Source organism: Mastomys coucha, unplaced genomic scaffold (genome assembly GCF_008632895.1).
Source record: "Mastomys coucha isolate ucsf_1 unplaced genomic scaffold, UCSF_Mcou_1 pScaffold21, whole genome shotgun sequence".
Taxonomy (NCBI): Eukaryota; Metazoa; Chordata; class Mammalia; order Rodentia; family Muridae; genus Mastomys; species Mastomys coucha.
In genome coordinates this window covers 85,750,850-85,766,990 of record NW_022196904.1, presented here as the reverse complement: position 1 = coordinate 85,766,990, position 16,141 = coordinate 85,750,850, and the positions used below count along the sequence as shown (strand labels likewise).

General features: G+C 40.2%; 1 protein-coding gene and 1 pseudogene across 3 annotated transcripts in view; both read right to left on the bottom strand.

The window, feature by feature from the left end:
• Positions 1-16,141, bottom strand: part of Nars2 (asparaginyl-tRNA synthetase 2, mitochondrial) — a 110,162-nt gene that overhangs the window by 86,800 nt on the left and 7,221 nt on the right. For both annotated transcript variants that reach the window (XM_031387416.1, XM_031387417.1), the window contains exons 3-5: positions 15,556-15,676; positions 13,932-14,072; positions 391-471 (exon numbers count right to left, since the gene is read on the bottom strand). In XM_031387416.1, coding sequence (XP_031243276.1) covers positions 391-471; positions 13,932-14,072; positions 15,556-15,676 — 343 coding nt within the window. The remainder of the gene's footprint in view (positions 1-390; positions 472-13,931; positions 14,073-15,555; positions 15,677-16,141) is intronic.
• On the bottom strand, positions 3,392-5,082 carry LOC116102584 (annotated as a pseudogene). The gene has a single exon (XR_004123232.1). The product of XR_004123232.1 is annotated as a T-complex protein 1 subunit epsilon pseudogene (transcript).

Below are 16,141 nucleotides of genomic sequence, written 5' to 3'. Positions count from 1 at the left end.
TTTTTGACTGACATACAAAGAAATGGGCTTCACTGTGACATTTTATAGACATACATATATTGTAATGTTTTGTTCTTATTTATAACCCTTCTCCTCCCTGCCATTCTCCTGCCCTGCCCCCTGCTCCCCTTCCTGACTCTAAGTATTCCTCCCTGATTTCATTGACATATATATTCCATGAAAAAGCAAACAGAATGCTAAGTTAAAATGCATCCCTTCTAGCTACAGTGGAATAACAGGAGATTGGTGTCATGTGAATGCTGTTCAAGGATTACTACTGAAAGCTTCAGGTGCTAGTCAGAATCTTCAGTCCACACAACCATTACTAAACTTAAAGTAAATCCTTAAAGAAAAAATATTAAGCAGCAGTAAGAGGGGAATATAACTTACCTCCACTTGAAAAAGCTCTCCGGCCCCCTCACAGTCGTTGGATGTGAGTACTGGGGTATGAATGTGCACAAAGCCATTGTCCTAGAAGAGAAGGAGAACTCTTCAGTACGTATGTGAAAGAATTCCAAGAACAAATGCTGTGTTGTTTTACTATTAAAATGGTACCAACATCATGCCATCATGTAGCTCTCCACAACTCTCCAAATATAACACTGTTCAAAGATCAGGTAAGTGGGTTTTTCTTTGTTTATGGGTGTTTGAGAGAGGTTTGCTATGGAATAGCTATAATAGGCTGGCCTTGAATGCTTGATCCTCCTGTCTCTCATCCTCTTGTGCTGGGATTATAGGCATAGATCATCACACCTGGAGAGTTGAATGTTTAATTATGCTTAGAAGCATACAAAAAATTCAAATATGTAGCAGACTTAGAGTACCTTGTCTAACTACTTCATTTCAAAAATAAGCAATCCTTATCCCAGCACAAGCTCTTAAACTCACTCTTGCGCCCCACCCCCAATGCTATTTCTCCTGCTCACTCCTGATATAATGAGGATGATCTAAGGAACACACTTTCACCCAATGCTATTGTGGAATGACATTGCCCACACTGCTAACAGAATACAAAGTGAACAATATAGATTTATCTTAAAATAAAACCTCAGCAGTAATGAACCATCGAAAAGGAGAAAATAATGGCTGATAAATAGGGACTAAAGAAGTAAATAGGAAGAAGGAGGAAGGATCTAACAAGTCTCTGTCATTCAATCGATGGTACAATGCACACTGCACATGACACAGGCGGTGAGCATATTTCCTCTGCCTACAGAACACTGTGAGAGGAGCAAGCCCATCCATCCATCACAGAGGCGCCCAACTACAGTCCTTTCAATCAAGTCTTCAACTATTTCCATTAGTGAACCACAAAAGCTGTTGCTAGCAGGATTGAAATAACCCATCAACTTCAAGGTTATGCTTCTCTCCTTTTGATTATGCATGTAGGCAAAAGGTTACATTTAGAATGGATGTGGCAGGATGGGAGTGCAGATAGCTTAAAGAGACTTTACAGTATACAGGCAAATGCTATCTACTTAATGCAGAATTTCAGCCTTGAAATCAATACAATAAATTCATGCATTTGCATCCCTGCCAGGTTCTGCCTATCACTAGTAGAATGTAAAAACATCTTTAGTCATAATCTGAGGGAGACCTTCCAAGTATGACCCGCTCTGAATTCAAGAGTTCTGACCACAAAAGAAATTATTTAACCAACAACTTACAGTGATATGGACTGGTTAAACATCCAAGCTATAAATTAAGGCTCCCAGAAATTACTCAGATATGCACTTAACCTGAAAGCCTGCTTAAAGGTGCTGCACAGGGCACACTAGAAAGGACCAATGAAATACAATCAATAAGATTATTGCATAAAATTTTATTTCTTATGAGCCAAGAATTATGGACATGAATCATTTATTCCATGTGAGTGTAGGCAACTCTGAGCATGAGCACAGTAAACAAAGAAAGGAAGTGAAAAATCCAAAGGAAACGAGGGTGGGAGAAGAAATGTAACGGCTGACTACAGTTGCCAAGAGCAGTGCTGGGGAACAGCCATGTGAAGCAGCAGATGTGAGGTAAACAGCACGAAGCCAACAGAACACGGGGGTTATCTTACTAACTCATGCCGAGCTGTTCCAGGAGGACATCAGCTTGTAAGTTTTAACGTTGCCAGCAAAGCTCATCGAAGTCCACAGCATTACCAAAGCTATGAAGGGGAAAACTGAAAGGAAGGGCGGTAAAAGTAGCACAAGCAAAGTCTGAAAACGAGAAGGTGGGAGAGAGACACAGACTGAATGCAAAGTGAGCCGCAAAGGGAGCTGGTGTCTGCCTCGACTGAGTCACTGAGGTCTTCCCAGAACAAGAGCAACAGGACCACAGCCCCAGCATCTGCACAAAATCATTTTTGATATTCAAACCAAAAAATGACTTAGACTGTTACAGTATCCTAGCTTAAAATAGTATTCAAATCCCCAGTTTTTTACTATATTAACAAATATGATAGGTCTGGAATTTATGAAATTTTAACATCTTTTTATAAGTTTACAGTAATAAATCAAAGAAACAATATCAAATATTAGGTAACATGTAACCATTATTTATAAATACAATAATGGTCTTTTTGTGGATTTGTGAGACATAATCTTACTATGCAGCCCTGGTTGAGATGGTAATTACTAACCACAACTTCTGGCAATCCTCCTGCCTCTGTGTCCTGAGTACTTGAGATTTTAGCCATGAACACTCTGGTTCTAGTGACTTCTCGAAAATATACAATTCAAATTGTCATGTATACAGCAGACACCACAAAATGAAACATGAGGATTATATTTTTTAATAAAATTAAAAACTTTAAGAGGGTGGAGAGATGGTTTAGCCAGTGCTAGGAGCATGCTTGTTCTTCCAGAGAGTCACAGCACCCACACGATGCTCACAATCATCTCTTCCCTCTGGCTCCTGGAGACCTCAAGCCCCATCCTGACATTCACAGGCCTAAGAACACATGTGCTGCATACACATACATGCAAGCAAAACACACATACACATCAAATATAGTTTTTAAAAAACTAAAAGGTAAATTTATATCATTTAAGTATCTTGCCTTTATAACTATTAACAATGCTAAAATTACTTTCAACCACATACTTAGACTTATTCCATTTTAACTATTTTTCTTATGTCAGATTTTATAGTTTATATTTTAAATTGTTTTCATAGTTTATAAAAGCTCAAAATAATAAAGAAATATACAAAAGTAGGTAAAGTTTACTTGTCAGTGGATCAATGGATTGTCAATAGCACCATCTAGTGGCCAAAACTAAATAAAACTGTTTTAAAGCAGGTCTATTTTTCTCAGTTACTGAAAAGTCTAGGATGCACACACAAACACATACACACACACACACATCACCGTAACCACCACCCTTTCATTTTAGCTCTAGAGACATTTTTTTTTTGACAGACACACCCTTTATTTAGTCACAGTGGTAAATGGTACAGTTCATTCTTCAGATTCTCCAGGCTTACGGATGTCATCAATCTTCAGAATCATCCTAACCATCTGTGTGGCAAGAGAGATCTGCTGCTTTTTGCCAATCAAGGTTTCTATGACATGCTGATACTGCATATCGTTACTGCCCTTGTGCAAACAGTCAATCCCAAGGGCAGGGTTAGACTCCTTCACTTGTCTGGCTCGAACTTCAGTCATGGTCTGGATAGGATTCATGCCACTATTTTCTGAAAGGGCCATGGGGATGACCTCCAAGGCGTCTGCAAAAGCTCTCATGGCATACTGTTCCAAAGTTGGGCACTTGTCTGCCTTTTGGCTGACTGCCAGGGCGCAGGATATTTCGGCTGCCCCTCCTCCATACACAACACGGTTGTCATGGATGAGGTTCCGGATGACACACAAGGCATCATGGAGGGATCATTTTGCTTCTTCAATGATCATCTTGTTTCCTCCTCTAATAAAAATGGTCACAGCTCTGGAGTCCTTACACTTCTCGATAACCAGCATTTTGTCTTTTGTAGTGCCAAACGAGATCTCCTGCACTACACCAGCAAATCCCAGCTTCTCAGAGGTAAGCTCTGAGAACCCTGGGACAATCTGTCCTCCTGATGCAATGGCGATCAGCTCAATCTCAGGTCCTCCTACCCAGCAAACTGCAGGCAGGTCATTCTGAAGAAGTAAATGATTGGCTTCATCATCAAAGCCCCACTGGCAAATAGCTAGGTTAGCACCAGTTTCTTTGATCTGTTTAATCATCTCTTCAAACTTCTCCTTTTCATACTTCTGCAGGGCTTTGTAGTCCTCCACAGACGTGACATCCAGCTTGTGCTTTGTCTTTGGTTTAGGTGGCTCAAATGGACACGTGAGAATCGCAATCTTAGCATTGACCACTTTTTTCGGCATCTGTGGGTGACTGAAGTCCTTATCAACGATCACACCCTTTATGAGTTTGGTGTCTTCCAGCCAGCCACCTACTTTGCCTTCCACTTTGATGAGCTCAAAGTCAACATCTCTCCGCTCCATATCTGCCACTGTGAGGACAGCATTCACAGCAATCTCAGCCATTTGTCGATGACAGCTGTTAACCACTTTGGAGCCCAGTGTGGTTTTTGCAGTCTGAATCAGAGGTTCAGGGTTGTTTATGTCAACAAGCACTTTATCACTGATCTTGTCCAGGTGCTGTATAGCAATTCGGGCAGCCTGTTCGTAACCATCAGCAATTCTGATTGGGTGGATGCCTCAGTCCAGCAGTTGCTCAGCTTCTTCCAACAAGGCACCAGCCAAGACAACCACTCCTGTGGTCCCATCTCCAATTTCATCATCCTGGGATTTGGACAGCTCAACCATCAGCATGGCAATCTGATGATCGACATCCATCATGCTTAGAATGGTGGCACCATCGTTTGTTACAGTCACATCGCCATCCTTATCAACCATCATCTTGTCCAGCCCGTTTGGTCCCAGTGATGTCCGCATTGTGTTTGCTACAGCTTTGGCGGCCATGATGTGAGACTTGAGGGCCTCAAGCCCCATGAGACGGGACTTGCGATCTTGGTCCTTGATAATGAGAAAGGGGCGCCCATACTCATTGAAAGTGAGGGTCCCCACGGACGCCATGGTGGGCGAACTGGAACAAGCGCTCTCCAATAACCGGCGGGGACCACTCCTTGAGACATTTTATATTTGTCTGGGTCATATACTACTAAAGGTCATAAAAAGTGGATGAATAAATTTGTAAGATGGCATGTAAATAGGCCCTTTTAAGGTATAATGGGATAAAATTGCATACTATAATTTACTTTCCTTAGTTTAAACAAAACTACATACCTTAAGGCTATCATGCTCTTTGGTAGTCTTCCAGAAATAAGATCTAGTGTACCTTTCCAAAAAGCATGAAGTGTCCTGGTGAAGCAGAACGAGACTGAAACTGCATGCGTTCGGGTGGCCCAGGGAAAGACTATGGTATTGTACTGCCTCTGCAAACTAGCAGAGTCTGAAGAGGTGACACAGGAAAACAGCAAAGGCTTTGTCTGCTGGCTCACCACTGGCCTCCCACAGATATGGACAACATACAGAGAGAGACTGGATTCACCCTCTCATCTGAACATTCACAAAACAAATAGGATTAAAACAGGAGGCAAAACATATGAAACAATGATTTTTCTTATTTATTCATTTATTTACATCCCAAAAGCTGCCCCCATCCTGAAACAATGATTTTCAAGATACTAGACATCAGACAACAAAGGCACTGTGTTGTTTTAAGAAAGAAACAAGGCTCCCAGCTTACTGTAGTAAGAACCTTCCAGATGTAGCTCAGGAAGGAGGGAGTAAGGTGAGCCCCAGAAGCTTCCCTGAGCTGAGGAAGAACTATCAAGAGTCTGAAGAAACAAAATGGCTACAGTTCATAGGCCAGAATACCAGACAGGTGAGAACTGGCTGGCTAGAGTGCTGTCCAGGTGTGCCAGGTACAGAACTGATTAGTACAAGAATGGAAGGAACTATGCAAAGTTGTGAATGGAATGGTCCACAGAGATTGGCAGGGACAGGGTCCAGTGTTTGCTTGTTGCCTGGATGCTTGCACAGCCAGATAGAATAGTCAGGAAGGCTTGCCTCCATCAGTGTTTCTCAACCTGTGCAGGAAAACCACTTTGGGAGTCAAATGACTCTTTCACAAAAAACACAGATATTTACATTATGATTCACAACAGTAGCAAAATTACAGTTATGAAATAGAAACAAAAATAACTTTATGGGGGGGGGTCGCAACTATGAGGAATTGTATTAAAGGGTCACATCATTAGGAAGATTGAGAACCACTGGCCTAGACCATAACAAATAATCAGCAGTATACTGAGCACTGTTTCAGACATGATGAACCAAAGTACTGAACAGTTTTCAGAACTTAATGATATACCAGAACACAGATTGAGAACATTTACAAATATTCTGTATTCACAAAGCAAAACCCACATCACCTGGTAGCAACTGAAAATCAAACAGTATATAAAGAGGCAAAATGAAACAAATTAATCAAAACTAACTTACAAGTGAGGCATTAGACATACAGAAGTTCATAGTCTTAAAACTAGGCCTGTGTTCTGTATTTGAAAAGTACTTGAAAAGCTTCCAATTTGCATCTGCACACTTCCAATTGACATCTGTGCCCAGGAGTGGACCCTGTGTTACAGCCTTTCACACCCCAAACATACCCAGAGACAGCTTGACCCCCATGAACTCTGACATATCCAGGCGCACAGGCTCCAGTCAGAGACAACAAAGCCAGCAAATACCAGAGATAACCAGATGGCAAAAGGCAACCTCAAGTACATAAGCAACAGAAACTTAGTATCTTCAGAACCCAGTTCTCCCACCACAGCAAGCCCTGGACACCCCAACACACCAGAAAAGCAAGATTCTAATCTAAAATCCCATTTCATGATGATGATAGAGGACTTTAAGAAGGACATAAATGGGGGAGGGAATGGGGTTTGTTTTTTTTTTTTAATTTTTTTTGAGGGGAAATCGGGAAAGGAGATATCATTTGACATGTAAATAAAGAAAATATCTAATAAATAAATAATAAAAAAGGACACAAATAACTCCCTTAAAGAAATACAGGAGAACACAGGTAAGCAAGGAGAAGCCCTTAAAAAGGAAACATATAAATCCCTTAAAGAAATAAAGGAGAACACAGACAAACTGGTAAAGGAATTGAACAAAACCATCTAGGATCTAAAAATGGAAATAGAAACAATAAAGAAATCACAAAGGGAGACAACCCTGGAGATGGAAAACGTAGGAGTTTTCAGGGGTCATAGATGCAAACATCACCAACAGAAAACAAGAGATTGAAGAGAGAATCTCAGGGGCAGAAGATACCATAGAAAACATTGACACAAAAGTCAAAGAAAATGCAAAATGCAAAAAGCTCCTAACCCAAAACATCCGGAAATCCAGAACACAATGAGAAGACCATTCATTATAAGGATAATAGGTATAGAAGAGAGTGAAGATTCCCATCTTAAAGGGTCAGTAAACATCTTCAACAAAATTATAGAAGAAAACTTCCCTAACCTAAGAAAGAGATGCCCATAAACATACAAGAAATAGATTTGATCAGAAAAGAAATTCCCCTAGTCACATAATAATCAAAACACCAAATGCACAGAACAAAGAAAGAATATTAAAAGCAGTTAGAGAAAAAGGTCAAGTAACATATAAAGGCAGACCCATCAGAATTACACCAGACTTCTCACCAGAGACTCTAAAAGCCAGAAGATCTTGGGCAAATGTCATACAGACCCTAAGAGAACAGAAATGCCAATCCAGACTACTATACCCAGCAAAACTCTCAATTAACATACACAGAGAAACCAAGATATTCCATGACAAAACCAAATTTAAACAGGTCCAGTTCTACAAAAGATAACAGAAGGAAAACTCCAACACAAGGAAGGAAACTACACCCAAGAAAAAGCAAGAAATTAATCTTCTCACAACAAACCCAAAAGAAAAGAGCCACGCAAACATAATTCTACCTCTAACAACGAAAATAACAGAAGGCAACAGTCACTGGTCCTTAATATCTCTTAACATCAATGGACTCAATTCCCCAATAAAAAGTCATAGGCTAACAGACTGGATATGTAAACAGGACCCAGAATTTTGCTGTATACAGGAAACACACCTCAGTGATGAAGATATACAATAAAAGGCTAGAAAAAAAATTGTCCAAGCAAATGGTCCCAAGAAACAAGCTGGAGTAGCCATCCTAATATCGAATAAAATTGACTTCCATCAAAAAGTTAGCAAAAAAAAATAATAATAAGTAAGGATACTTCATACTTATCAAAAGAAAAATTTACCAAAATGAATTCTCAATTCTGAACATCTATGCCCCAAATTCAAGAGCACATTTGTAAAAGAAATGTTACTAAAGTTCAAGGCACACACTGAACCTCACACAACACCCCACTCTCATCAAGGGACAGATCATGGAAACAGAAACTAAACAAAGACACAGTGAAACTAACAGAAGTTATGAACCAACTGGATTTAACAGATATATCTACAGAACATTTCACCCTAAAACAAAAGAATATACCTTCTTCTCAGCACCTCATGGTACCTTCTCCAAAACTGACCATATAATTGGTCACAAAACAAGCCTCAACTAAGGTTGGTCTTCCATAACAACAAAAACAACAGAAAGCCCACATATACATGGAAACTGAACAACTCTCTGCTCAATGATAACTCAGTGCTAAGAGGAAAACTCATAACTCTGAATGCCTCCATAAAGAAATTGGAGAGAGCATACACTAGCAGCTTAACAGCACATCTGAAAGCTCTAGAACAAAAAGAAGAAAATACAGTCAAGAGAAGTAGATGGCAGGAAATAATCAAACTCAGGACTAAAATCAACCAATTAGAAACAAAGAGAACTATACAAAAAAAATCAACAGAACCAGGAGCTGGTTTTTGAGAAAATCAACAACATAGGTAAACTATGTTGTTTAGCCATAGCTTACCAGACTAACCAGAGGGCACAGAGACAGTATCCAGATTAACAAAATCAGAAATGAAAAGAGAGACCTAACAACAGAAACAGAATAAATTCAAAAAAAATCATCAGATGCTACTACAAAAGCCTATACTCAACAAAACTGGAAAATCAAGAAGAAATGGACGATTTTCTAGAAAGACACCAGGTATCAAAGTTAAATCAGAATCAAATAAACCATATAAACAGTCTCATAGCCCCTAAAGAAATAGAAGCAGTCATTAAAAGTCTCCCAACCAAAAAAAAAAGCCCAGGACCAGACAGTTTTAATGCAGAATTCTATCAGACCTTCAAAGAAGACCTAATACAAATACTTTTCAAACTATGCCAACAAAATAGAACCAAAAGGAACACTACCTAATTCATTCTATGAAGCCACCATCATGCTGATACCTACAGCACACAAAGACCCAACAAAGAAAGAGAACTTCAGACCAATTTCCCTTATGAATATCGATATAAAAATACTCAATAAAATTCTCACAGACTGAATAAAATGACCATTTATCACGATCAAGTAGTCTTCATTCAGAGATGTAGGGATGGTTCAATATATGGAAATCCATCAACATAAGCCATTATATAAACAAACTCAAAATTAAAAGAAAACAAACACATGATCATCTCATTAGATGCTGAAAAAGCCTTTGACAAAATGCAACACCCCTTCATGTTAAAAATCTTGGAAAGATCAGGAATTCAAGGCCAATACCTAAACATAGTAAAAGCAATATACAGCAAACCAGTAGACAACATCAAACTAAATAGAGAGACTTGAAGCAATCCCACTAAAATCAGGGACTAGGCTGCCCATTCTCTCCCTATCTATTCAATATAGTACTCAAAGTTCTAGCCAGAGAATTAGACAACAAAAAGATGTCAAAGGGATAAAAATTGGGAAGGAGGAAATCAAGGTATCACTATTTGAAGATGATATGATAGTATACATAAGCGACCCCCCAAAATTCCACCAGAGAACTACAGCTAATAAACAACTTCAGCAAAGTGGCTGGGTATAAAATTAACTCAAACATATCAGTACCCTTCCTCTACTCAAAGGATAAACAGGCTCAGAAAGAAATTATGGAAATAAAACGCTTCACAACAGTCACAAATAATATAAAATATCTTGGTGTAATTCTAACCAAGCAAGTGAAAGATGTGTATGACAAGAACTTCAAGTCTCTGAAGAAAGAAATGGAAGACCTCAGAAAACAGAAAGATAACTCATGTTCATGGATTGGTAGGATTAACATAATTAACATGGCCATCTTACCAAAAGCAATCCACAGATTCAATGCAATCCCCATCAAAATTCCAACTCCATTCTTCACAGAGATAGAAAGAGCAATTCTCAAGTTCAACTGGAATAACAAAAAACCCAGGATATCAAAAACTATTCTCAGCAATAAAAGAACTTCTGGGGGAATCACCATCCCTGACCTCAAATTGTACTACAGAGCAAGAGTGATAAAAAGTCCATGGTATTGGTACAGGGACAGGCAGGTAGATCAAGGGAATAGAACTGAAGACCCAGAAATAAACCCACATACCTATGGTCACATGATCTTTGACAAAGAAGGCAAAACCATCTAGTGGAAAAAAGACAGCATATTCAACAAATGATGCTGGTTCAAGTGTCTGTCAGCATGTAGAAGAATGCAAATCGATCCATTCTTATCTCCTTGTACAAAGCTCAAGTCCAAATGGATCAAGGACTTCAACAAAAAACCAGATACACTGAATCCAATAAGAAGAGAAAGTGGGAAAGAGCCTAAAACATATCAAACACAGGGGGAAATTTCCTGAACAGAACACCAATGGCTCAGGCTCAAAGATCAACTATTGACAAATGGGATCTCATAAAATTGAAAACCTTCTGTAAGGCAAAGGACACTGTCAATAGGACAAAATGGCATCCAACAGATTGGGAAAAAAATCTTTACATCCTATAGAGGGCTAATATTCAATACATATAAAGAACTTAAGAAGTTAGACTCCAGAGAACCAAATAACCCTATTAAAAAATGAGGTACAGAGCTAAGCAGAGAATTCTCTACTGAGGAATCTTGAATGGCCATGAAGCACCTAAAGAAATGTTCAACATCCTTAGTTATTAGGGAAGTGCAAATCAAAACAACCCTGAGATTCCACCTTACACATGTCAGAATGGCTAAGTTCAAAAACTTCAGGTGACAGCAGATGCTGGTGAGGATGTAGAGAAAGAGGAACACTCCTCCATTGCTGGTGGGATTGCAAGCTGGTACAACCACTCTGGAAATAAGTCTAGCAGTTCCTCAGAAAATTGCAAATAGTTCTACCTGAGGACCCAGCTATACCACCCCTGGGCATATACCCAGAAGATGCTCCAACATGTAATAAGGATACATACTCTACTATATTCATAGCAGCCATATTTATAATAGGCAGAAGCTGGAAACAACCCAGATATCCCTCAATGGGGGATTCAGAAAATGTGGTACATTTACACAATGAAGTACTACTCAGCTATTAAAAACAATTGACTTCATGAAATTCAGAGGCAAATGGATGAAACTTGAGAATATCATCCTGAGTGAGGTAACCCAGTCACAATAGAACACACATGGTATGTACTCACTGATAAGTGGATCATTAGCCCAAAAGCTTGGAATACCCACGATAAAACTCACAGGCCATATAAAGCTCAAGAAGAAAGAAGACCAAACTGTGGATGCTTCAGTACTACTTAGAAGGAGGAACAAAATAATCATGGAAGGTAGAGGGAGGGAGGGTCCTGGGAAGGAGAGAGGAGAGGAAGGGAAAAAGTGGGGTGGAATCAGGTGTGGGAGGAGACAGGGAGAAGTACAGAGGGTCAGGAAATTGAATGGAGGTATGTAGCAGTGGGGGATAGGGAACTGAGGGTAGCCACTGGGAAGTCCCAGATGCCAGGGAAGCAAGAGGTTCCCAGGACCCAACTGGGACGATATTGGCCAAAATACTCAACAAAGGGGATAGAACCTGTAAAGACCATATCCAGTGAATAGTGATGGCTCCTGGGTGAGGAATTAGGCCACCCACCCATCTCAAAAATTTTAACCCAGAATGGTTCCTGTCTAGAGGAAATGCAGGAACAAAGAGCAGAGAGTGAAGTAAAATCAATCCAGAGACTGCCCCACTTAGGGACCCATCCCATCTGCAGACATCAAATCCAGACACTATTGCTGATGCCGAGAAGCACTTGCTCACAGGAGCCTGGTTTAGCTGTCCCCTGAGAGGCTCTGCCAGAGCCTGACCAATACAGATGTGGCTGCTCACAGCCAACTATCGGACTGAGCCTGGGGACCCCAAGGGAAGAGTCAGGGGAAGGAATGAGGGAGCTGAAGGGTTTTTCAACCTCATAGAAGAGCAATAGTATCAACTAACTGGACCCTCCAGAGCTCCCACTAAACCACCAACCAAGGAATACACATGGAGAGACCCATGGTTCCTGCTGCATATGAGTCAGAGGATGGCCTTAGCTGGAAGTTAGTTAAGTAGGTATGAAAGACATAAAAAACAAGTCCCAGGTGGGTGAACTTGTACAAGCCTTCTAGTTACTTAGGAGGCTGAGGTAGGAGTATCACAAGTTCAAGGTCAGCCTGGGCAACTTAATGATATTCTTGTCTCAAAACAAACAAGGCTTAGGAATGGATCTTTTGCTCACAAGTGCAATGCAAAGTTCCCTAGCTTGCTTGAGGCCCTGGGTTCAGTGTGCTATGTGATATTCTTAAGTGGTCTAACATGGGGGTAATCTCAGAGACAAGAAAAAATATTTTTTTGAGTGATGGCTAAAAGCACCCTTCAGGAGCTCAGCATGATGACATGTGGCTAGCTAAAGGGGACTAAAATCAGGAAAGCTACAAATGCCAGGAAAGCTTCAGCAACACAGCAAACAAAAAACTAAAGTCAAAAAGGCCCAAATCAATAAAAATGACCAACTTATGTACCTAAGAACTTAACCAGCCCTAAGAGAGACAAATAAAATATGCCGAAACACATAATAACTGAATCTTAAAACAAACAAAAACATTGATAAAGAGAAGCCAAGGGGAAAAGGTATGAGTCAGAGGAACCAAGTTAAAAGAGGACATCAATCTCACTAGAAACAATGAGAAGACACAGTGGCACTTTAAGGAATCTGGGCTCATGTCTGAAACCCTCAAACTTGGGAAGCTGAGGCAAGAGTTTGAGGCTATCTGGACTACACGGGACATCAAGAGAAGCCTATTTAAAAAGACCTTGTGGCTCAGTGGTTAAGAACACTTGTTTCTCTTCCATAGGATGCTCAGTTCTCTGAGCACAGATAGTGGCTCACAGCTGTCTGTAACTCCCATTGCAGGGGAATCTGACACTCTCTTCTAGCTTCCACATGGTACATGCGTGCACATATAAGAATGCAAAACACTCATACACTCATATATACAAAACAGTCTACCAACCTGCAATTCTATATCCCAAAAAGTATTCAAAAATGAAGGTAAAATAAGAGGTATTACAGATACAAACTTTCAGGGTCACAAGCGCATCCCTTCACCGTGCTGATGCCTTCACGTGTATAGCCATGTCCAAACTCATCAGGCCATACACATCACACAGTATGCACGGCTCTTTATGCCAGTTACTCCTCAACAATGCCATTAAAACACACACAAGGAAAGAGAAGGGGGGAGGGGGAAGACACACACACACACACACAGACACACACACACACACACACACACACACACGTCTGTGACACTTAATCTTTTATGGAATAGAGTGTTTAGGACAAATGAGATCTTTCTGGAAAGTGCTCCAGGCTTACAATTATTCAAATTGCAGAGAAACCCTATCTCAAAACAAAAACAAAATTCTGCATTACAAAGAACACATGGAAGTGCAACGCCTTACCTTAAAGTAGGAATGAATAGCAGCTGTGGCTTCACTGCGGACCCTCAGTATAGAAGCCAGGGCATTAGTCCTACACCTCAGGTGAGGGTACTGTCTCAGGTACTCCAGAGGATGCCGCTCCTTGTACTTTATAGGGAATGCCTGCCAAAAATATGGGGAAAATTTAAAGAAAACAAAAACAGAGAGTATTTATTAAAACAGTAGTGCTTTTGGAAGATACTTTCCCTCTTTATTATTTAAAAAAAAAGTTAATTACATGTATTTGTGTGTGTAACATGCACATTTCTGCACACACACACACAGACCTCACACCAAATGTGTGAAGATCAGAGGACAACTTGGTTCTCTTTCAACCATGTAGGTCCCAAGAATCAAACTTAGGTCATCAAGCTTGGAAATGAGCATCTTTATCCTTGGAGCCTCTCTCCAGCCCCTATTTCTTAACAGAATGGACTGTAACCCGATTACTTCTATCAAGTAAACACAACAGGTGGGTGGAGTTAGGGAGATGCTGGGTTACAGCCAGCTTTACTGCTTAGCAGTTAAATTACTCAGTCACTGAGGCCTGCCTGTTACTACCAAGTTTCTACCCATTAGCTGTCACTAAAGGGGTTTACACGTAATTATTCAAAATAATTTACTTTGACATATGTAGTGTTTCCTCAAAACACTACAGGCATAAAAGACTTTCTACCGCTATACATACACACAGTTGGTATTTCTCCCAATATCTTGAAAGCCCACAAGCATAACTGATTAAGGTTGCTTTATTGTTTGTCAACTTGTTATTGTTATCTAACAGCAAGAGGGGGAGGCAACAGCTTTCTTTCATTTAACACAGTACTGAAGATTGGGAAAAATTAAAGGAAATTGTCACTCTAACCTGAAACATTTCCAACCCATCCATACTTAGGTTACAAAATTAACAAGACAAACATCTTTTCAAACAAAACCTGAAGTTTCAATTGAAGATAACAGCAAAATTAAAAAGAAGAACATGTTGCTTCTTCTAGTCTCCTCTGTACTTTAGATCGTGGGTCAATATTGGTTTTTATGGTGTATAGAAACAAGTATCACACTTATTAGAGGTAAACTATAGTCCCATCAGTAGAGATTCAGAATTCTTTCATGTCTGAATATGTTAACACTCAGCTTGGGGAGGGGGTAGCATTTACTCCCATGGCAGGATCTGGGGTTTGATTCTTAGCACCACAAGGACAGGGGGCAGGGGATACCACTCATGTACATGTTGAGGTCTTAGATTTGGGATTAGGAACAATAAAAGTTTAAAGTAAATATACAACACTAATCAAAAGTATAAAAACAACAGAAGCCAAGCGACAGGAATTATGCCTATGAGATATTTAAAATCAGGTCTAGCAAAACCAAGAAGCCAATGTCTAGAGGACAGACTTCAGAAGGGACAGGCACTACAGGGGCGCACAGACTAGTGAACACTGTGCTCCCAGAAGCTAAAGCAATCACTCTAATGCTACTTCACAAAGGCTCTGTGGTCTGTTTTCAGGGATCAGAGAAGTCACGAATGAAACTCCCTCTCAACAGACTTAAACAGACCACTCCTGTTTTAAATTAAACAGTCCCCTAAAGCTACCAGTAAACATACCTTGGCTTCACAGTTTCCAATAACCTCAATCTTTTCTGCCTTCAGTTCCACATTTTGCCTCTTGGACTGACTCTTGACCAGCTGCCCTTGGACTTGCACGGAACTCCCAAAAACCAATTCTCTATAGTAACAAAAGACTAAGATCAGAAAAGACACTATCGATAGCCTTCATTTCGATTAAAATCTTGCCAAAGTATACAATGTCAGAAATACCCTTAGTTAAATAATCTGCAGACACTCTTGCAGGACTAGGACTCTAAAAATGAATTCCTTGAATTTTAAAAAGGGAACAAGGTGAGTTAACAATTTGCTCAAGTATTTAGGATTAACAAATTATATAACTATCATTTTTGGAGTGTGTGGGAAAAGAAGGGCCTATTCACTCTGTAGACCAGGCTGGCATGGAACTCAAAGAGATCCACATACATCTGCCTCCCAAGTGCTGGGATTAAAGGTGTGCACCACAGGCCTATAATGTCTTCTTATCAAATATACTGGCCCACATATCTTAAGATGGCAGGCTTTCAGCCGGGCGGTGGTGGCGCACGCCTTTAATCCCAGCACTTGGGAGGCAGAGGCAGGCGGA